Source organism: Galeopterus variegatus, unplaced genomic scaffold (genome assembly GCF_000696425.1).
Source record: "Galeopterus variegatus unplaced genomic scaffold, G_variegatus-3.0.2 Scaffold1367, whole genome shotgun sequence".
NCBI classification, from domain to species: domain Eukaryota; kingdom Metazoa; phylum Chordata; class Mammalia; order Dermoptera; family Cynocephalidae; genus Galeopterus; species Galeopterus variegatus.
The window spans coordinates 113,610-136,459 of NW_007727478.1; the positions used below are offsets into that span (position 1 = coordinate 113,610).

At 40.6% G+C, this 22,850-nt stretch overlaps 1 protein-coding gene across 5 annotated transcripts in view; it reads right to left on the reverse strand.

Moving 5' to 3' along the window:
• PXK (PX domain containing serine/threonine kinase) overlaps positions 1-22,850 on the reverse strand; it is a 50,145-nt gene that overhangs the window by 10,655 nt on the left and 16,640 nt on the right. For 4 of the 5 annotated variants that reach the window (XM_008576561.1, XM_008576563.1, XM_008576565.1 and 1 more), the window contains exons 4-16: positions 18,952-19,029; positions 18,372-18,445; positions 17,764-17,838; positions 14,889-14,993; positions 14,230-14,331; positions 12,596-12,757; positions 12,080-12,197; positions 10,717-10,795; positions 8,364-8,412; positions 4,507-4,584; positions 3,708-3,794; positions 3,188-3,257; positions 241-303 (exon numbers count right to left, since the gene is read on the reverse strand). In XM_008576561.1, coding sequence (XP_008574783.1) covers positions 241-303; positions 3,188-3,257; positions 3,708-3,794; positions 4,507-4,584; positions 8,364-8,412; positions 10,717-10,795; positions 12,080-12,197; positions 12,596-12,757; positions 14,230-14,331; positions 14,889-14,993; positions 17,764-17,838; positions 18,372-18,445; positions 18,952-19,029 — 1,140 coding nt within the window. The remainder of the gene's footprint in view (positions 1-240; positions 304-3,187; positions 3,258-3,707; positions 3,795-4,506; positions 4,585-8,363; positions 8,413-10,716; positions 10,796-12,079; positions 12,198-12,595; positions 12,758-14,229; positions 14,332-14,888; positions 14,994-17,763; positions 17,839-18,371; positions 18,446-18,951; positions 19,030-22,850) is intronic. The other variant, XM_008576562.1, reaches the window with a different exon arrangement.

The window sequence follows — 22,850 nt, forward strand, 5'->3', positions numbered from 1 at the left end:
GAGCCAGAGGGTGGTTAGTTGCCCCCAAACCAGTCCATTCCCTGCAAAATCTGAGCTTTGACATCTACATCCTCAGCACTCTCAAACGACACTGCTAATTTTCACTCTCACTGGTCTCTCTTGAGAAGGCTGGTGCTGTCTAACCCCTGAAATTCTTGGGCCGAGGCAGGAAGAGAAAAAGCCTTGCTGCTCCTTCTCTTGGTGGAGAAGAGGAAGGCATGTCACTACCCCATTACTAACCTGCTGTAGAAGGTGGGGTTGGCGATGACGGGGACGTGAGAGGTGAGCTGGCCCCAGATCCTGCTAAGATAAAACACAGAGAAACCCCCATGGGGACCAAAGAAAAACATTTGGATTTTGGCCTGAGCTGGTACCCACCACTGTCTAAGAATTTGCACTTGGTTGAGGGTGTGGGCCTTATGGAATAACATGATGAGGGACAGAAAATTCAGAGACTAGACTCAATGACGACAGGCTTTTACCCCAATGCTGGGACAACTTCTTTCCCCAGGCCTGTTGCTTCCCATTACTCCTACAGCCTGCCTGGTTTGACATAATTTTTTTTTTTGGCAGCTGGCTGGTATGGGGATCCAAACCCTTGACCTTAGTGTTATAACACTGTGCCCTAACCAACTGAGCTAACTGACCAGCCCTTAGCCTGCTTTGTGCAATCAACGACTTATGCAATTGGCTGCAATATCTCTTCCTGACCCAACCCCCATCCCTGGGTAGTGATAAATGGCAGTGGCTACAAACAGTACAGGGGACAGAGAGGTGCACAGCACCTGGTGGGGGCCTCTCCAAGGGAAGTGAGAGCTCCCCACAGCATCCGCTCAGCAATGCTTTCTGTAGAAGTTCCATTTTATCAGCAGGTACATTCAATTAGATAGGGTTAGCCTATTCAGTGTGTGAATTTTCCAGTCCTTTTCTTATCTGAAATTCAGTAAACATCCTTATTTACATTAAAACAATGTGAAAATCCCATATGTTGCATGCTTTTTCTGGGCCTACTAACCTTGTTATATTTCAAAAATTCCCAAGTTCTTAGCATCTCTCCATTACTTGGAAATCCCTAGTAAATATCCCCCTAGCCTGACACAGAAGTAGCCCAATGAGCAGATGGAGGTTCCTACATAAGCCTCTTCTGTGGAGATATAAAGCCCCCTCACACACATGGAAGTCCTGTGGAGAGGTTAACCAAAGCTCTCTAACCTGGAGCTTCCTGAGCTAACAGGCGCACACACCCAAAGGGAAGGCTGTCATCACACACTCCTGAGAAGCCACCACTAATCGTCTGGTAAGCCTCCAGCTGTCACTTCACTCACTACCCACAGGACGTGTTTGTGTCTCATGGACAGTGGGCACCATGAGAAATGTTCTAATTAAACCACATCTCCTTCCAGTTTAATACCTTTCCATTCTCTGGAATATTCCCTCAGGTCCCTGTAAAATATGAGAAGTGTTTTACTGAAAAAGGAGGTAAAACTTAGCACATGCTGTTTTCATACTGTTTGTAGTGCTAACGTATTTTAATGGGGAGAAGACTGAACTTGTGATTCCAATAGGGTCTGGGAATGATCTGTACATTTCCATCAACAACTACTACTTCACTTTCCTAAACTCCTTGATGGCACGAGGGTGTCTTGGAGTCCTTGCAGTCCCATCCGGCTGCCTGTGGCATAGAGCTTTGCAGGCAGGCAGGGTCTCAGGAAGGTGGAGAGCACAGAGTCAGGCTTCCTCTAATTTATAAAGAATCAGCTGCTGGACAGAATGACTGCCAGTCAGACATTCTGGCTGGAGACATGACTCAGCCTAAGGATGACAATGACTGGTGCACATCCATCACATCAACCATGGAGAAAACAGACTTCCAACTCTGAAATTACCTGCCATCTGCAACAGCATCCACCCCCAAGGAGCCTGCCATGGCCCTCACTGGGACCACCAGGGCCTGGGCCTCCCCTCCTCCTTCTCCCTTGCAGCTCTCCCTGAGCCCCATTCTGTTCTGGACCCTGCAGTGGTGTCAACATGATTCTCTCCCTCCTTCTGGAGGCTTCTCAGTTGCAAGTCTTCGAGTTTCCACTCCACCCACACCACCGGCCATTCTCCAGCTGCAGCTGGTCCAGCCCTCACGGCTGCAGCTGAGCCATCTTGTGCACTCCTCAGCTTCTCCTCCCGCCCTAGGCAGACATCCTCCTCACTGACTTCACCGAGGAGACTGAGGCCTGACTTGTGAACACCCTCGATTTTTCCCCTTCTTTCCACTTTTCAATGTCTCTACCCCTTCACCTGCCGCTCCTCCCTCCTGTCTCCAGGAAGAGATGGATGGGCTTCCTCCAGAGCTGAGAATGACAGCTGGGCCCCTGGGCCTTCCAGCCCCCCAATTGCTCCCCTTTTTGCATCTGCAGCGATTCCTGTCTGCTAGGTCCTTCTCATGCCTAAAAGTACAATCAGCTATCCTTCATCCCTCAAAAATCTCCCCTGCCCAAGGCCCTCCAGGGCAGAGCCAAAGCTACCTGGGTTAGGGTGAAACTCTCTCTTCTATATGTGGAACTGTGAATCTACTTCACGGATTCAAAAACTAAAAGAACTGGAAGGCTGCACAGATCACTCAGTCTGGCCTTGATTTCCAAAGATGGGGACGTTAAGGCCCAAAGCTAGAGGGACTAGGAGAGAGGCAGCAGGGAATGGCAGCAAGGACTGCCAACTAAGGACAGTGTTCTTTGTACTGTCTCGGCCTTTCTGGAATGATGCTTCTTGCCATCCTCACACACCCTGAAGTCCTTTCTTTAATCCTCACAGGAGGGTACATCCTCCCACCATGGGGTTCAGAGCAGAGGGCAGGATTTAGGGTCGTTTTTGTTCATGTAGTTCTACTGAAAAACAGGGGGCCTTGAATTTTAAGTCAGGTCTGTTTTTCTTACATGGATAATGCTTCTGGTGTTTTAGGTTGATTGAGTCTTGGCATCAGTGAAGAGGCTGAGCTACCCAATAACCTCTGAGGTCCCTTTCAGCACTTGAGTCCTGTGAGCCTATAAGTACTGTCGCAATCCTTCATTAGGGACAGAGTTCTTTTGTTTTCTGCATTCATTACTACACTGCCCAGTCTCTGGACCTCTTAACTGACTACAGACTCCTGATCCTGACCTCTGCGTCTCGGGTCCCACTACAGTCTATAACCAGTTACCTGAATTATTGGAGTTGCTGTACTTTGCTGAATGCTCTTCACTATTTTCAATAGCAGATCGCTTTGACTTCTTTAAGAATAAAAGAAGGGTGGAGAGGGGAAACAAAGAAAAATCACACTGAAGCTGGGAGTTAGAATAAAAATATTTTCCAGGCACACAGTTAAACTAGCTACAGACAAGGTCATAGTTGGCCTTGTAACTTAATATAGTGAAGAAGCCACAAGCCAAAACTAAAGGGGGAAATAAAACCAAGAATGCTGACTTTACTATCTCAAGCCAATCATTTCCTCCAATTACATTATGCCATAATCAGCCCAGCAAGCCAGGAAACTGTATGGTCCATTTCTCTGCTGATATTATGTGGCTCTTTTAAAAGCTGCAAACCAGTCATCTGGAAATAGTTTTAGCTTTCAAGGAGATATAGCACAAGACCCGTCATTAAGTATGCACCATTAACCTAGAACTTTCTTTACATGTAGTCAAGAATCCAGAGAGAATTCAGAGAGACACCAGGCTTACCTTTCGAGCTAAAATCTTTCTCTTTTTTCTCTCTTCCTCAGATCCGTGGTGTGACTGAGCTCTTGTCAGTCTTCGATGCTGGTGAATCTTTAAGAGACCACAATCCACCACAAATGCAAGCATATCATACATAAGGAGGTTTCCTAACAAAATCTTCCCCAACATGTTTTGCCAAATCAAATCATTTGTGTAAAAAAATCTTTCCTTGTTCAGCTTATCTATATCCCAACTTGGGTCTGGATGTCAGGGAAGAGTATGCCAGAGGATGAAGGACTTTCTCACTTCCCCCAGTTCCTTCCTGCCTTTCTGAAAATCTTCCCCAACATGTTTTGCCAAATCAAATCATTTGTATAAAAAAATCTTTCCTTGTTCAGCTTATCTATATCCCAACTTGGGTCTGGATGTCAGGGGAAGAGTATGCCAGAGGATGAAGGACTTTCTCACTTCCCCCAGTTCCTTCCTGCCTTTCTCTCTTTTACAGAAGAGGAGTGTGGTGTCTGAGATCTTTAGAGCATGGCGTACATGCCCCCAATCACCACCACTCAGCATGCCTTTATCATAAAGGATGACCACCCTTTGTGGACATGTTTGTTTCCCCCATAGACTGAGCTCCTTGACGGCAGCACTGTGAAGTATTCGGCTCTGTGTTGCAGCATCTAGCCTGAGCCTGGTAGAGAGCAAGTATACACAAAATATTTATAGAGTAACAGTCTGTCAAAAGTCAACCACTGGGGATACCATTGCAGAGGATGGGGACACTGAAAGATCAAACGGCAATGAGGAACTATTATCAATTCACCTGTTTCTGTTCTTCAATTAGTCTTTTTTCTATACACTCTTTGGCAATTCTCAATGCCTCTTTTAACTTTGTAGGAATCTGAAAGAAGAAAAAAATACATAATCAATCGAGTAAAGTGGCTGGAGAATCTCCTGAGTCCTGGAGTCAATGAAGGAACAGTTAGTTGTCAAGAAGGAAATCATCTGGAATAAAATCAGTTAAAGCTGCCCATCAAATCCTATCCCAGCCACTTCTGGTATCCCCAACATGCTCATTTCTCTAGAATATTTTAGCAATTAACACATAAAACTAAAACATAAGTAAACATGATATATGTTTCAACTAATTCAAGTAATCCTCAAGGATTCTGAATTGCCAAAACAATACTGAAAAAGAAAAACAAAGTTGGAGGCCTCATATTTGCTGATTTTTAAACTTATTACACAGCTATGGAAATCTCAACAGTGTGTTACTGACATAAAGACAGATACATAGACCAATGGAACACAACAGAGAGCCTAGAAAGACACCCTTGTGTATATATTCAAATGATCTTTGACAAGGTTGCAAGAACACACAATAGGGAATGTATAGTCTCTTCAATAAATGGTATTGGGAAAACTGGATATCCACATGCAAAGAAATGAAGCTGAACCTTTTATCTTACACCATATGCAAAAATTAACATAAAATGGATTCAAGACTTAACTATAAGACCCAAAGCTAAAACACTCCTAAAAGAAAACAAAGGGGAAAAGCTTCATGACATTTGATTTGGCGATTTGGGGGGTATGACACCAAAAGCACAGGCAATAAAAGAAAAAATAGATAAAATGGGCTTCATCAAAATTTAAAAGTTTTGTGCAACAAAGAACACTATTGACAGAGTGAAAAGGCAATCCAAGGAATGGGATAAAGTATTTGCAAATCATATATCTGATAGGGGGTTAATATCCAGAACATATGAAGAAATTCCTATAATTCAACAACAAGAAATATGTAACCCAATTAAACAATGGGGCCTGAATATACATTTTTTTCCAAAGAAAATATACAAATGGCCAAAAAGTATATGAAAATTTGTTCAGCATCTCTAATCATTAGAGAAATGCAAATCAAAACTACAATGAGATATCATCTCACGCCCCATAGGATGGCCACTATCAAAAAAATAAAATAACAAGTGTTGGTGACGATGTTGAGAAATTAGAACCCTTGCGCACTGCTGGTGGGAAAGTAAAATGGTACAGCTACTGTGGAAAACGGTATGAAGATTCTTCCAGAAACTAAAAATAGAAATTACCATATGATCTAGCAATTCCACTGTGGGTATATATCTGAAAGAACTGAAAGCAGGATGTCGAAGAGATATTTGTACACCCATGTTCATTGCAGCATTATTCACAATAGCAAAGAGATGGAAGCAGCCCAAATGTCCATCAACTGATGAATGGATAAAGAAAATATGGTATAGACATACAATGGAATATTATTCAGCCTTAAAAAATGGAAATTCTGTCACATGCTATAACACAGATTAACCTTGAGGACATTATGCTGAGTGAAATAAATCTGTCACAAAAGGACAAATACTGTATAATTCCATTTACACGAGGTACAGTAGTCAAAATTATGCAAACAAAAGGTAGAATTGTGGTTGCCAGGAGCTGGGGGGGAGGAGTAAATGGGGAGGAGTTGTTCTATGGGTATAGATTTCAGTTTGTAAGTTCTAGAGATCTGTTACACAGCAATGTGAAGACAGTTTAATACCACTGAATTGCACACTTAAAAATGGTTAAGATGGTAAATTTTATATTATGTATTTTTTATCACAATTATAAATTTTTTAACTATCAAGCTTACTAGAACACACACACACAAATTCAAGTAATTATAATATTTTATAACTTCAGAGGGATTTTCTTTGTGAAAGGTTTATGTTCTAAATTTCACCAGATTAAGCTTTCTCCTGTTGGGCGATACTCCTAACAACAGCCCAGTTTGTTTCTGAGCCTATCATTTCTTAATTTATTAGCTTTTCAAGCCACAAGGACTTCAGGCCTGGAAAACAGACATGCAGATCATATTGAATTTTTTGTCTTTATTATTCCTTTTTTTCTTTCTTGGTTTTATTTTTGTTTTTTATTTCATTGGTCTTTATTATTCTTTAATAAATTTTAAGGGCTGGCAGTTAACTTAGTTATTGTGTAGACTTGTAACACCAAGGTCAAGGGTTCAGTTCACCCTTGTTACTGGCCAACCACCAAAAAAACTTTTTTTAATAAATAAGTATTAATTTAAATGAGTTTTGAAGTTCCCCATACCAGCCAGCCACCAAAAAATTAAATAAATAAATAAATAAATAAATTTTAATTTTAATGAGTTTTGAGTAGGTAATACAGTCACATGGTTCTATCCAAAGAAGTATAAAAGGGCACATGTGCAGTAAAACGTCTCCCACCTAGTTTCCCTCCATGGGGGCAATCAATGTCACCAAATTTTAATTTTAATGAGTTTTGAGTAGGTAATACAGTCACATGGTTCTATCCAAAGAAGTATAAAACGGCACATGTGCAGTAAAACGTCTCCCACCTAGTTTCCCTCCATGGGGGCAATCAATGTCACCAGTTTCCTGTGGATCTTTCCAGAAAGTCATCACACATAAAAGAGCTTAACAACAGTTTTCGAAATCATACTGTCTCTGCTCTCAGGCTTAGGAGGAAAGCAAGATCTAATACTAATCCATGAATCCTGGGGGCTGAATTTCAGAGTTGGAGGAGAGCATATTTATTGACAAGGCTGCATCCATTTCCTAAGAAATTTCAGTGAAAAAGAGATAAATTTAAATGTTTTTTCTTTCCTACTTCAGATTCAATGAAAGTTTATTGTCTGAACTCCTCTAACGGGCAAAACAGGACAGAGAAAAGCATTTCTCTCACCTATACAATCTTCTAACCCTACCTTGGTTCTGTTTCTTTGTTTCAGTTTTCTAAATTTACTTTCACCATAATAGTATTACAAGTTCTTTTGGAATATAAAGAGGAGAGAGAGAATTACCTTCATTTTCCCACCCCAAATAGCACTAACAGTGAGCACTGATGTGAGCCAGGCCTGCATATTTAACAGATGAGCTCCATTGTCCAATCACAACAGACACGTATTACAACTTTACACACGAGTAAATGTAGGCTCTAAGACTGAGTAATTGTCCATACGTCAGTGCGTCTCAACTGGTGGCAATTTTGTCCCCACATCCCTGCTGGGGACACTTAGCAATGTCTGGAGACATTTTTGGCTGTCACAATAGGGGAGGATCGAGCATCGGGTATTACTGGCATCTAGTGGGTAGAGTCCAGGGATGCTGCTTCACCTCCCACAGTGCACAGACCAGACCCCCCAACAAAGAATTATCTGGCCCCAAATGTCAAATGCTGCCATTGAGAAACCCTGTTGTCGATGATGGCTAGTACTGTAAGAACAAAGTAAAGCATCAATCTGGTTTTTTCAGTTCCAAAGCCCACGCTTTTTCCATTACACTGCATAACACCACAGCTTCCCAGGAGACGTCCTTCCCATCTTTTTTCTAGACACAGATATGTTGTTTTACACACTGTATTTTATATCCTTTTTTTAAAACTTACTTCAAATAATAATTTTCTATATTACTACGATGTCTTTATAAATTTCACTTTTATTAGATAAAAATATTTTAACAGATGTACTATAAATTATTAAACTAGTCTCTAATCGTAGTGTATTTAGATTATTTCCAAGTTTTCCCTGTTATGTACCTTCTCTTTTTTGGATTAAAAAAAAAAAAACTAACTTTCAAAGTCATATTTATGTCACAAACCAAAAAATGATATAATTTGCTTTACCTTAAACTGTGGCTTTTCAGAAGTGGTTAATAAAACATCACTGAATAATCTGTAAAGAAAAGAAATGAACAAAAAAATATTTCTTGAACCAGGTATACTCTCAGAGTAGTATCAAAACAGATTGACACCTTTAGCCCATGAGGTCTCCCTTCCCCCCACCACATCCCCTAGCCCCAGCCCAATCCACCATTCCATGTTTATCAACAAACATAAAAGAGTTTAAAGGCTCCCCATTGTGACCTCAGGAAACCTCCCCACCTCCCCACTACCTCAGAGGTGTTACTAGAGGGACTGGGCCAGCTGGGTCTGGATACTGGATGTTGTTTCCCCACTGTGGGGCAATGAAGTATTTAAAAATTTATTTTTGCAAATACTAATTTGTAAAAGTATTGCAAATATATATGCAGTAGATATTTCTAAACAGAATAACTTGTTTTGCTTTTTTTTCTTGCCTCAGAAGATGATAAAATTTATTCTATAGCTCAGTAAAATAAAAATATTCAAGTGGAAAGGAACTGTCCTGATTGGAATCTAACAGAAAAATAATTTTCTTCTGAGTATTTCTCATGCTTCAGTTTAAAAAATAGCAGCTTTCGAAGTATATCAATTCTCTTTTCGAAAGTATGTTATTAAAAACAGTGGCATGAGGAATTCTGGATTGCTTTAGCTAAAACAGGTCAGACGATTTAAGTGGTTGCTTGGGTAGTACCCAAATGACTATAAGTGAGTCTTTCCTTGAATATTCCCCTTGTTTTAAGGACAGGAAACTCATCACAAGTAGAAACGACAGGGGTGAACTTTCCCCTACATAGCTCCCCAGAGTCCATTTACTTCCAGACAGTACATATTTGAATCCACTTTAGAACTGGAGGACTGGGGGGTGCAAATGCAAACTCAAGTCAGTCAACCTGTACACAGGCTGCTCCCTAACTACAAATGCAGTCTGTTCTCAAAGTTTGTGTGAAAATTGTTGTTTTCCAAACTAGACCTATTTTTCCCTATTCACATTGTTGCTAATAATTGTATGTTTGGAGACAGATGCTCCAGTGTCTGCCGAACATGAACACCAGAATGTCACATCCACCAGGCAGGGGCTCTGTTCATCACAGCCTTCACAAGGCCTAGAACAGTGCCTGGCCTATAGTAGGCCCTCTCGAAACACTTGTGGAAAGAATAAACAAGGAGCCTGAAGTTATCTCTACCTCCCCTGAACTCTGGCTGCATGCACTTCCAGCTGTGTCTCTATATTATTATTTGCTGAGCCTATGTGTTATGCTACAGGCTGGTACAGACAAGCACCAGGTATACTGCATGGCATGTCAAAAAAAAAAGGGCTGGCCAACTAGCTCATTAGTTAGAGTATGGTGTTGATAACACCAAGGTCCACAGTTCAATCCCCGCACTGGCCAGCCACCAAAAAAAAAAAAAAAACACTGCAAGGCATGTGGTGCTCAAAAAGCATAAGCTGAATCAATATTAATCATAAATAACACTTAATAAATGGTTATTAAGTGCCTGGCACTATATTAGGAATCATTTCATTAAACCCTCCCAACCATCTTCTGAGGTGGAGACTATTACTATCATCTTCATTTTATAGTTCAGGAAACTCCACTTCCAGAGGTTAGGAAACTTGTCCAAGGTCACCCAGGTATAAGTGGTGAAGCTAGGATCCACCCCCAGGTCTGTCTGACCACAGCCATACCCTTCTTAACCACTCTGCTGCCTCCCAGCAAAGGAACAGAAAATGTACCAAAGGAAATGCCCCAAAGTACTATTTCAACTGGCTTGATTAACTATTCGTAACCCTGTTTAAGAGAGAATGTCTTCTGAGCTCTGAGCTCCTGGCAAAGTGCCTGCTACATGCTAGATGTTTAATAAATAGCATCCAGTGAATAAATGAACAAACAAAAGCATGGGAGCTCAGAAATACATTTCCTCCTTCTGGAGGGCAGACCCTCCAAGGCCTTGTGACTTGTGAACTATCCTCAGCTGGGACCAACTGGTTTGCTGATACAGGGTCAGAAAGGAGAGCTGCTTTAGCAGGCGCTCCTTCGGTACTTCCCAAGCTGGGGGCTGCCACATGTACACACACACAATGTGGACATTGATGGAGGAGAAACGTACATAAAAACAACACTGATGTTAAAGGAGAGCAATTAGACTAAGAGAGCAGAGAGGTCACAAGGAAAAGGTCATGACATCATGCTGCGAGTGACTGCCTGCAAGCAGGTCGCTTCAAGTTTGCTGGTAATGTAATTGAGACTTTACTACAGTACCAGGTGCTTAGGCACAGTGGTCTGGTGTTCAACACAGTTATCATGATCACAACCAATGCATATGATTGACTTACGGCATCTGTAAGAGCCGGGAGACGGCAGGCATGCCATTTTTACAGGCTTCACAAGACAGCGTAGACTCCAACACGGCCACTTGAAATGAACAGATACACATTTTAGTTCCACAGAACACGCTGGCAAATCCACTTGGTGATGAAAAGTTTGACACTGCTTTGCACTAACTGTCTGCGGGCTGATCAGGACAGTGTCAAAACTCTTCACACACAGACAGATGGCATACGTGGGGAGGGGGAATGTTGGCAACACTGGTGTTACCGATGACTCAAAAGAAATGGCTCATCAAAAAAAAAAAAAAAAGAAAAAGAAATGGTTCAGAAACCACATGCTGACAGAAAGCTGAATATATTTCAAAGAAAATTGGAGGAAGAATTCAAGACATCATTCATAAAAGTGTTTACTCTTAAAAGAGAAGTAAACACTACACAGAGGTAAAATTCTGAACTTGAAAGACATTTTGCTGCTCGCCTGCTTTTAGTCACAACCAGCACACAAAATGCCAGTGGTTGATATCTCATCATCCAACACCTTGGATGCTATAAACAAGAGCAGCCAGACTTTCCTACCTACAGGTCACTGTTCAGTTTCCACTGTTCAAACTCAGCACAAAATACTCTCAGGGCCTGTGTTCTTGAACTGCCTCATTCGACACAGTAACACTTGTTGGAGGGTTGACTTGCATACCTCCAAGGCACAGTGGTCCAAGAGATACCCTTCCCTGCCCTCTCTCTGCTCTAGCTGTGAGTTCTGAGCTGGTTGTGGTGGGGATGAACAGGTCCCTGGATTAGTCTGCCTCAGTTTCTACATCCCTCCTTCCTAAGGGTGCCTCCACCTGTCCTCTGGCTATCCTCAGCCTCTCAGATATTGCTGGAAGAGCTCCTGGATCCAACTTGTCTGGGTGTCTGCATTCCTGTCTGCCTGCCCTAGGACTGGGCTTGCTAGGCTCTTCTCTACCAGGCTTCCAGCCCTTGCAAGTCCCACTCCAGCTGTGGTCTGATTCCTGACACCTGCCCGAGTCCTCAAGACTGTCTTCAAGTTGCCTGGGCCTGGCTTCTGCTTCTGCATCAGCCTCATACTGGCCATATTTCTCACTATGTATTCCTGCTTCCAAAATTGTGGTGCATTTTACAAAAAGTACCTGCAGGTTTTAGATAGCCTGACAAATGAACAAGCCATCTGAATTTTCACCAATATGTACTTAAGTAAATTACTCAAATCCGATGTACTTTTAAATTGGGTAAGAATATCTGCCTGTGGAGGGTGGCAACTTCCTCTGGGTCTTTCCTGGACTCTAGAAAAGGGGTGAGTAGTTCTGCAGACTACCAGGGCCTGGAAGACCCCTCCAAACCCCATACTGACCCACAGCCATGGATGGTGCAGGAGGGAAGGAGTCCACAGGCACCGAGTCTGGCGGTCGGCCATAAGTCATTTCATACAGTAAGTGGCCAAAGCAGTGGACATCCACACTTTCCAATGTCTGTGGAAGGAAGAGAGCAGTGGCATGTGAACTCCTTTCGGTTTGGCTTTGTGAACCTCAATGCTCCTGAGAACCCCAGCTCCCCCTGAGAAACAAGGCCCAGGGACAGTCCCACTCTAAAGCCTTTTGTAAATGCTCACAAAGCATTGCTCTGACCAAAGGTCTTGGTCCTACCTACGCTTCACGGTCTTCTAATCAGTGATTCCACTCCCTTCCTTGCCCCACCCACCATTTCTACTTGGTCTCCTGAAGATACTGCAATGCTCTATAGGAGAAACAGGGCCAATGGGTGAGGCCTGCTCAGTGCATACTTCCTGTGCTGGCGTATCATGGGTCCTGCCATGGGGATAATTTACACCTAAAAATGAACATGCTACTTCATTACTTTAACAACTTACATTGATTTTCCTAAATTGTGAGAAATAAGATCGGTAGAAGGAAGGCAGGCCCAATAAGGAATTCTCAAGATCTAGCAGCCGGCAAGTATCCCCATCCAGCATCACATTGGAGGCATGAAGATGCCCATAAGGGAAGCCCTTGTCATGTAGAAACTTTAGTACCTATTAAAAAATACATATAGGTTACATTTTCCCCCAACTCCTTCAGATATAAAGTAGGTTAAACTTTTTTTTAAGCCAATATATTTTGAAACAAAATCAAACAGGTCACTGGGGAGAGTCCTGAAGAAAAATGCCATCTCCATCCATTTCTTTAGAAAAGAGGGACACTGAGTGCTTTCCAGCTGTGAGACTGTGAGGCTCAACACTAAGTCTCTTTGCCAAAGAACAGACAAGCAGTTTGCATCTACGTGGAGTTAATAGCTTTGATGCCAAAAGTCTCTGCTTCAAGCACTTTCTGATCCCAACAGGCCAGCTCTCTTCAGGGCAGTCTTGATCTGCCCACATTGATGAGTAAAGCTATCTCATCAGTGCTTCCACTTGTAATTCAGGAAACAGGGTTGAGTTAAAAACATCTCTAGTCCAATCTCTCCTCAGAATATATTTGGCTGTTTATGAATAGAAACACACAACAGGCTCCCACAAAAAGAAGCAAACTTTTCAACTGACTTTTTATTTTTATTTTTTTGTCTTTTATCTTTTTCCATGTCCGGCAATGGATCGCAACCCTCAGTGTTGCCCCCGTACCGGACCGGGGACCGGCAACGGGATTGCAACCCTTGGTGCCGCTCCCGCGCCTCGCTCAGCCAGTGAGCGGGAACCGGTCTGTACGTGGGATCCGAACCCTCGGGCGGGAGTGCCACCGCGCTTCCCAAGCGGCGCACTTATCCAGTGCGCCACTGGGCCGGCCCTCAACTGACATTTAAATAAAGAGTGGCTCACCCAGTAATGGAGATGCCTGGAAACAGCCTTCCACAGACCTGGTGAACTAGAGCAGTGAAAGTCCAGGGGAGTGCCCAGGGCAATCCACTGAGGACTAGAAGAAAATAGTACAGCTTTTCTTTCTAGCTGTTTTTTTAAAAATTGTACTCTTTTTTAACTTGCAATATACAAAACATACTACTAGTAGTACATGTATATAATTCTGAGTTAAATATATATAAAACATTGGGAAGGCTATGCTGAAATTTTTTTTTTACTGATAGGGTTGCACAATCTCAGAAGCTTGAAGAATACTGATCTAGGGGGTGACATGGGAAAGGTTTTATACCACTGGTTACAATTCTGTAAGGGAGTCATACGGTTATGTATATAATGTAACAGAATTAAAAATCTTGGCACAGAGATAAAGATCAACCAAAGATAATACAAAAGGTGGTATCCATGCATGAAATTCTTAAAAATCAGACACTAAATTCCAATAGCTAAAGCTTTGGGAATTTTGTAGATCTAAATTACTGTCTCCTTAGTCTCAAATATTTGCTTGCTGTGGTAAGATATGACAATGCCATTAGTTTATAAGTAATCAGACAACTTAAGCAATTTTGGACATTGCCTAAGAATTTTTCCAAAAGAATAATGTAATTCTGCATGAAATTCCAATGCAACTTAAACAAAAATTAAATACATCTTACTTCTAATATTTGCCGACCATATGTTTTTATTTGCTGGAGTTCAAGGCCCTGAATCTTCTTAGGGTTGCAGTACTTCTTTAGAAATGGGTCTTTTGGTTTTGCCTTTGGAAAAGAACAAAAAACACATAAGAAAGAAGCAGAGAGGCCAACATCTGCACACAGGCTTCCTGAACAGGTAGGACTCTACAGAGGCTAGGGCGCCAGGGACAGCCACCCCACGGGATGTGGGTTTTTAAAAATACTACAGTCTATGGAGTTGATAGAAAGAGGCTCACCTGGGTTCCATCCCTTCTCTAGCTCAGTGAAGATGTGCCTGGTCTTGGCCTTAGCAGACCCCAAAGTCTTGCATACTGTTAGAATTCTTCAGTACTGCTTTGTTAAGTGCAAGATACAAACTTTAAAACTGACCTAAGAACAGCTTACAATGTAATGGTCATAATCATTAAATGTTCAATCTTCCCTCATGTGGGGAGAGAAATGCTCTTTAACCAAACTGGGTAGAGTCTTTATTGCTAAAATAAAAATAAATTCCAAATAAAATCAAAATTAAAATAAAATGCTCAGGGCCTAGCTTCTGGAACCATAAGGATCAAGTATCAATAACAGGTCCTAAAGGGACTTGAGAACTTCCTTGTAACCACGAACTTGTACCACAGTACCTTATAGATCAGATCCTTCAAAGTTCCTTTTTCATTAAACATCCTAATTAGCAATGCTGATGATTCATTAGCTGTGGCAAAGGTAACCCGATAGATGTAAGGGTGCTGCCAAAACAGAAAAGAAATTCACATTAATTTGCATTAGGATGTTTCTTTTAGATCCAGGATTTGGTTTTGCAGAGTCAAGTACCATCTTGGTAGTTTAGTTGCATACAAATGTGGCGATATTCCCTGAACACATGGCGTTTTCAAGTTATTAGATGATCAACTAGTTCTTCCTTCTTTGGATAGGGGAAGGGACATAAAATGTGGTGACAAAAGGAAGTGAATAGCTGATGTGGTAAGCTCTACATGTATCATTATCTCTACAGGTGTCTTTGGTGTGTGCTTTCTCACAGTTCAGGCAAAAGTATAGTGGAAGAGAGGAAAAGTTTGAGTTTTTTGAATAATGGTTTTAATATTCTGCCTCTGTAAATTGGTAAAGAATACAGCTAAATCTCAGAACAGTCAAGTGAGGACCAGGATAAATATGTCTTTGCTCACAGCTTTGCCGAACATTCCACACTGCTGTTTGGGTGCCAAGCCAGGGAGCATGACAGCCAGAAAACAAGCAAAAGCAGCATCCTTTGACATCTCAGCCCTTTCCAATGCAGCTGGCATGAATTTTCCTGCCCTTTTACAGATTGGGTGCCAAGCCAGGGAGCATGACAGCCAGAAAACAAGCAAAAGCAGGATCCTTTGACATCTCAGCCCTTTCCAATGCAGCTGGCATGAATTTTCCTGCCCTTTTACAGAAGTTTGCAATATGATGATTCACAGCGTCCTCCTTAGATGGGGACATTGACGTCAACCAAGTGGGGTGGGGAAAAGACCAATTATTCAATGACTCAAAGGGAAGTCCTCATATGACCTAGAACTTTGGTTACATGAACAAACTGGCTCGAGGCAGGTATGACAATGCCCCTACCTCAAAGAGCATCAGGAAAATTTAAACCCATGGGAACTGAGATGTGCAAGGATTTCGGGAGCTGGTGTGGCATGGGTTGGAAGGTAGAAAGGTGTGTCTAGGAAAGAATAGGAATTGATTGTGAAGTTTCTCCTGATCATCACATCAAAATGGTTGCTGATAATTTTTTAATAACTTTATTTGAGATATAATTCACATACCATTACAATTCACCCATTTAAAGTGTACAGTTCAATGGTTTTCAGTATATTCATAGTTATGCAACCATCACACAATCTAATTATAGAACATTTTCATCACACCAAAAAGAAATTCAATGAATAAAGTAAAAATCCTTGAGTCCACACTGATATAAATAAAGAGAGAAGGGAAGGTCTTCCTTACAGTAGAATGCCAACTAATGATGGAGTTCGAAAAATCACATTAAATGCTAAAACTAGTGGGTTTGATAAAGAACAGGATATTTATATAGTCTCAAAATATCTCTCTACACATTACCTATTAATTCTAGGTATTTATCTCAAGAAGATAATTAAATATGTATACAAATATTTAGCCAAAATTGTTTACTATGTTTTTTTTTCTTTTTCTTTTTAATAAAAGCAAAAAGCTGGAGGTGATCCAAATGTCTAGTAGATTAGTTAAGTAAACTAAGGTACAGCCAGTGATAATTCTATACAGCCAGTAATAACGATGCACTATATTTATTGACAACTAAAGATGTTCATGGTACACCATTAATGAAAAAAATCAGGTTTTAAGACATATGTATATAACTTTTCAAAAAGTCATATAAAAATTCTAGAAAAGTAACAACTGGACCTTTTGGTTCATACTTCTGGTTGGTTGAGATTATAGATGAGTTTTATTTTCTTATTTTTGCTTATCTGTGTCTTCTGACTTATCTACAATTAAAATGCACAACTTGTATACACTGTTTTTTACAAAGCACATCCATTAAAAGAAATTTAGAACTGGGTATCGACAGCCTGTGTCACACAACCAATCAAACTCAAAGACCACAGCATTTTCTTGGCTGCACACTGCACCTCATTAAAAGCTTGATTTTGGGGCCGGCCCCATGGCTCACTCAGGTGAGCGTGGTGCTGTTTGCGCCAAGCCCAGTGCGCGCGCTGGCTGAGCGTGGTGCGGACGACACCAAGCTGAAGGTTGCGATCCCCTTATCGGTCAAAAACAAAAAAAGCTTGATTTTGCCAGCTTGATGAGATGAACTTGCAAACCCAAGTGGACATGTCAGTGTAATTGTGCTCAGTCCACGAATGACTCATTTTCATGCACACGGCAGATAAAGAACATCAACACTAACTCAGCTTCCTGGCCAGGTAAGTCTTTGCTGAAGACCTCCTACACATATTTTGAAATATATCGATGTGGTTCTTTCCACTGAGGGCCTCTGATTAGAATTGTGCATTAGCATAAATAATGCCATGTATTCCTAAAGGCCAACCGAATAGCCTGTGAAAGTAGTAACTCAAGAGAGCAAAACGGCCATTTTGCCTTTCCTTCACCCAGCTTATCTAAATCCTTATTCTGTTTTCTCAGGCTAGAAAGAGATCTTTCAATTTCACTGATAAAAACACCCTCACCAAGAACAAGAGGCTTGGAGAAACGGCTGCTTTCCTTCTCTGATACTTGCTTAAAATCTAAATGCTACATTTAAACTACCACATGTTTCATGCGTTGTGCAGATGTCATGAATGCCATTTTAAGTGGCCTCTGATCTATGGAAGTAGCCCTGCACAATTTCAGTATGAACTGAAATCCACTGTACTTCTCTACTCTCTTGAGCCTATGAAGTATTTCCAGCTCTCCTCTCCATGTTCACCCATAAGAAGTCACTGTGAATCTGTGATAAGCACTGAAAATAACAGAAGGACTTGTACTCACCAAACAGGAAGGCAGAAGTTTGATTAGACACTGAAAATCTTTATCTGACAAGTACTTATCTGGGCCAAGGTCAGCCTGAAAACATGGGAGGAAATATCAAAAGAAAAATTCCTTGTAAGTCTTTTTCTACAATTTATGTGTCCAATACATGGCTGTAAAGCAAAAATGAAAACCACACTAAGTTTTCCTGCCTCAAGGCCCTTCTGGAGAGCCAGTGTGTAAACATACAAATACCAGGTAATCTTATCTAATTCCATTAACAAAATGTATCACTAGAACTCCTAAGGTGAAAGAGATAAAATTTTTAAAAGCCCAAGTATTTTCTTTAGAGGCAAACTCCAAAACTGTCAACCCTAAAGAGATTCCAGAGAACTATTTTAAACTGTTCCTATTTCTTTCCAAATGTTTATTAGTTGATCAAATATAATTACATCTACATAACAAATTCAAAGTGACTTAAAAATGACTCTCCTTTAACGTAGGACTGAGGAAGCCTTTACGTCGTCACATATGAGCACAGTATAACTTCATAATTCTCTTGTCAAATCTACTTTCATAAACCCATCTAAAGTCCCTGAAATGTGACTGAAGCAAAAAAACTAGCTTACCCAGCTTAACACTAGCCGCTCCTTTGGCTGATTTTTAATCTTCATCAAGAAATATTTCTTCCTTATCCTCCAACCTACCATAAAAGCAGAGACATGCTATAGCTAATAATTTTTGCAATAACTGATACAAGTTTCATTGACTAAGTAATTAATAAAAATTAAGTTTGGCAATATTATCCACAGCTACATAGGTACCAGTAAAACAACTACTGGATAATGTTGGCATGATAAAGGCTACAATAAAAAAAATTTCTTTTTAAAAACTGTAAACAAAGAAAGTACTCTATTCATGGAAATAGTAGGAAAAACAGCATTTAATTAGTTTAGGTTTAGTGAAAAAGACAGATGAAGAATAAATGGTGGTTCCGAAAGTTACTACCATCCAAATCCTCTGATGGGGCTTCAACCAAGATTCGTTAAGGGTTAAAAGTTAAGGACTGCACCCTCAAGCAGTAGGCAGGCAAAAAGAAAAAGAAGTCACCTGCATTTAAGTGCTTTCTTGGCATAGTATCAGAAAGCATACTAAGAATCCATTTCTGTGATCTATATTTTTAACAGAATGAGCATACCAGTTTCTTACCCATGTCTTTCAATGGTTCTACCACCTCCCACTTCGGTTCTGATCGAAAGAACATGGAAACCTGTTGTAAGGCAATCTCTGCAAAGACATTTTAGAAAGTCATTAGTCAAACATAGCAGGAAAAGGCTATATACTTAAGATATTATTCTTGCAAATGAAATCCTTATAGTCTATGACCTTCTTAAAAAACTAAATACAAAAAAAAACCAAACAAACCAAAAAAACCCACACAGACTAAATGCAAAGTGGGTTTCTAGATAGGATCCTGGAACAGAAAAAGGACATTAGTGGAAAAACTGATAAAGTCTGAATAAAGATTGTAGTTAATAGTAATGTACTAATATTAACTTCTCAGTTTTAATAAATGAGTTATGGTTATATAAGATGAAATTAGGGGAAACTAGGTGAAAGGATATGAAACTCTCTGCACTGTCATTGTAGCTTCTCTATAAATCTAAAATTATTCCAAAATTAAGAGTTTATTAAAGAAAACCGTAATTATTAATGATGCGATTTAAATTGGAAAATCTAAAATAAGTAAACTAGCTGGCCTAAAACAAGAATTCAGTATATGCACCAGACCACAACTCAAGCCCAAGATTTGAACATGTTCTAAGGCCAGCTTGCAACAGCATTTAATGTTGCTCCAAGTGATATTTATCCCATCTTCATTCCCCATGGAATTACAGCTTTCACCAACGAAGAAGTGATTAGCCTTAAATATGTATTGGAAACAAAAGGCAATGTTTTAGAAAAACATCTATGTACAGCAACAACTCAGTTCTATTGTGGGAAATCACTAAAGTGCCTGTTTACTGGGGAAAAAAAAAAATCCATCCTTCTTTTTGTATTCATTTATTATGAGAACATTTCCCCCTTTTAAGAAGACAATAACAAAAGGAAGTTGTATAAAGTTCACTATTTTAAGAAATTAACAGAATAACTGTGCTTTTACATTTCCTGTAAAAAGCAACATCAAATATTTGCCATTTCCCCTTAATGCAATGAGCAAATGAAGCTACTGCAGATGCCTGAAAGCAAACAGCAGTCCTCCAAACGTACTGTGAAATGCCAGCTCTGCCGAGCATTAATTACATTCTAGGCAGACTGGGAGGGCATGAGGGATTCCACAGAAATACTCCCCATATGTCAAAATGACCTCATTTAGAATTACCATGCCAAAATCTTGATCACTTTCATGTACTTTAAAGTACATTATGAGTTAAGAGATTTGAGAAACAGAACAATTTACTAGCTATTTGTTTACTGACTCAATATGTAAAGTATCAATGGTATTTACTCAGATGGAAACATGTGATGACCAAATACAAAACTGGCTCCGTTCACATCTGTTCTAACTACACCAATGTGCGACAAACCATACAGAGGGATTGGGTGTAACAGAAGCCAATAAATTTTTATAACCAACACTGGAAACTCTGTACCTCCTCTGTAATTAATGTTGATATCAAGTGTTTTTAGTATTTCCAAAATAGTTTGAAAATAAACAATCTTAAAATAACTTGAACATAAACTTAAAAGGAAATTATTTTAAGTGAAACTCTCTTATTTCAACTTTGAAAAGGATCAAGAAAAATAATTTCCTAATGTGGTACAATGTCATTTTAAGAGACTGTAAAGGACAGTGGTTCAAAAGTAACAGTGATCACAATTCCCCACAAAATCATTATTTGACAATATTTATTATATGCAACTATGTACCATACATTGTTTTAGGAATAGGAGAGTCTGCTTTGAACAAATGGAACATGCTAGATTTGTTACTGATAAACTGAGGTTTGGAAAACAGCTTCTTTTTTTTTTACCTCAAGCATCAGGAAATTGGACAAAGGACTTTTTTTTCCATTGAACTGTGATTTATTGTCAAATAAAATGCAAGACTACCTAGCTCCCCTCTCTAACCAGATTCAAGTGGCACATTTCAATGCTAAACATCCACTCCTCTGTTTAGAAGCCTTTACTGGCTCCCCACTTCCTTACCAAATCAAGACCAAGCTTCTATACTTAGTGTTCAACCTGCCTCTGGCTTTATCTCCAACAATGTGTACTGCCTCACACCATTCACTGTTGGGGTTCAGAAAATGGTATCCCAAAACATGGCACTTCAGCATGCTCAGGACTTTGAGCGAAAGGAGATCAGAAGGCCTCAGAAGCAAGTTCTCTCTGATCTTCTCCTGCCCTTCTGTCTCTCACCCCTCATTCTCCTCCTGAGCAAGTCACAGAAACTAGAATTCCTCTTCCTCAAGGCAGGTCATAGAAACTAAAACCTTTCTCCCCCAAAGCCAGCCATAAAAACTAGAAATATTATTCTAACCTTCCCCTACCTTTCTTTGTAGGAGCTGACTACAAAGAAATTCTCTGACCTACCTTGTCTGACAGTAGGTCAGAAGACCCTCATTCCAGAAGGGTCCTGCCCCACATGTGGGAGGAAGGAATACTACACAGAGGCCAAGAAGAATCTGAACAGACAGGCCTTGCTGGATTATTCCCTCTTGTCTATTATTATTAGATCATATCCTTTTGACCAATCATATTTCTACAAGGCTGTCCATTCTTCATCCAACCTAAGCATAAAAACAGAGTTTTCGCCGGCCCAGTGCCGCACTGGATAGTGCGCCGCTTGGGAAGCGCGGCGGCGCTCCCGCCCGAGGGTTCGGATTCTTTTTTAAAATTTTTTTATTTTATGTTTTCCTCTTGTCTTTTGTTATGAGTGTCAGCCATGACCCTTATGATGGGTAAGAAAAAGTATTACAACTTTCTGTCCCTAAACTACACTCTGAGACTTCCCTACCATGGCTCCTAAAGACTGGCCTTCCCCTACTTCCTCAGCATTTTCCATCTGGCCCATCTATCCTTTCCAGTGTCAGCCTAAATTTGCTGCTCTCCTAGCCAGGACTCCCTCCCTCCCTCTTTCCTCTGTATATTCCCAGTGCTGTATCTGTCCTTCTCATGGAATTACTCACGGTCCATCCTGTATTAGGGTTCCTCTCTTCCACTAGACTGTAAACACTGGCTGGGAGGATACATCTTCATCTGCGTAAAGCGCAGAACCATATGGAAATACTTCTCTCTCTCCTCTTGCTGCTCTTCCTGGAGCACTGGCCCCTGCCTCTGGGCTTGGCTAACTTCTGCTGACCCCTCAGATCTGTGTAGGTGTCACCTCTCCTGGGGAGCCTTCCTCCATCTTCAGGTCTGGTTCATCTGCACCCCCACCCCCACTCCCAAGGTGCTGCCCCCTGATTATCCTGCTATAGCCTTCACCTGTCAATCTCTCTGCATAAGCACCTTGGGGTAGGGGGGACTATTCCTTCCTTGTTGCTGTATACATAGCACCTGGCACATAGTAGTTACTCCATAAATATTTAATGAAGCAAGAACTAAGGGCTCAATACATGTTCAATGGATGTGGAACATCTCTCCATTAGAACTTGAAATCTGTGAAAAAAAGAGCATCTGCCCTCTATTTCTCTGAACTTGAAATCCATGAAAAAGAGAGCATCTGCCCTCTATTTCTCTAACACTGACTGACACATGCAGAAAAACTGCATGTGTCAGTAAGTGCTGATAAACAAGCCTGAAACAGGAAATGTAGAGTGAAGCCTTCAAGGTTTTCCCTTGGTCTTTGGACCTTCATTTCTGAAGGCTTTCATGCCATGTAAAACTTTGATAAAATCAATTTGTTATGCTTTTTTTCTTCTTTTTTATTTTTTATTTATTTATTTATTTATTTATTTTTTGTCTTTTTGTCATGTGTCAGTAAGTGCTGATAAACAAGCCTGAAACAGGAAATGTAGAGTGAAGCCTTCAAGATTTTTTATTTTTTTATTTATTTATTTTTTGTCTTTTTCCGTGTCCGGCAACGGATCGCAACCCTCAGT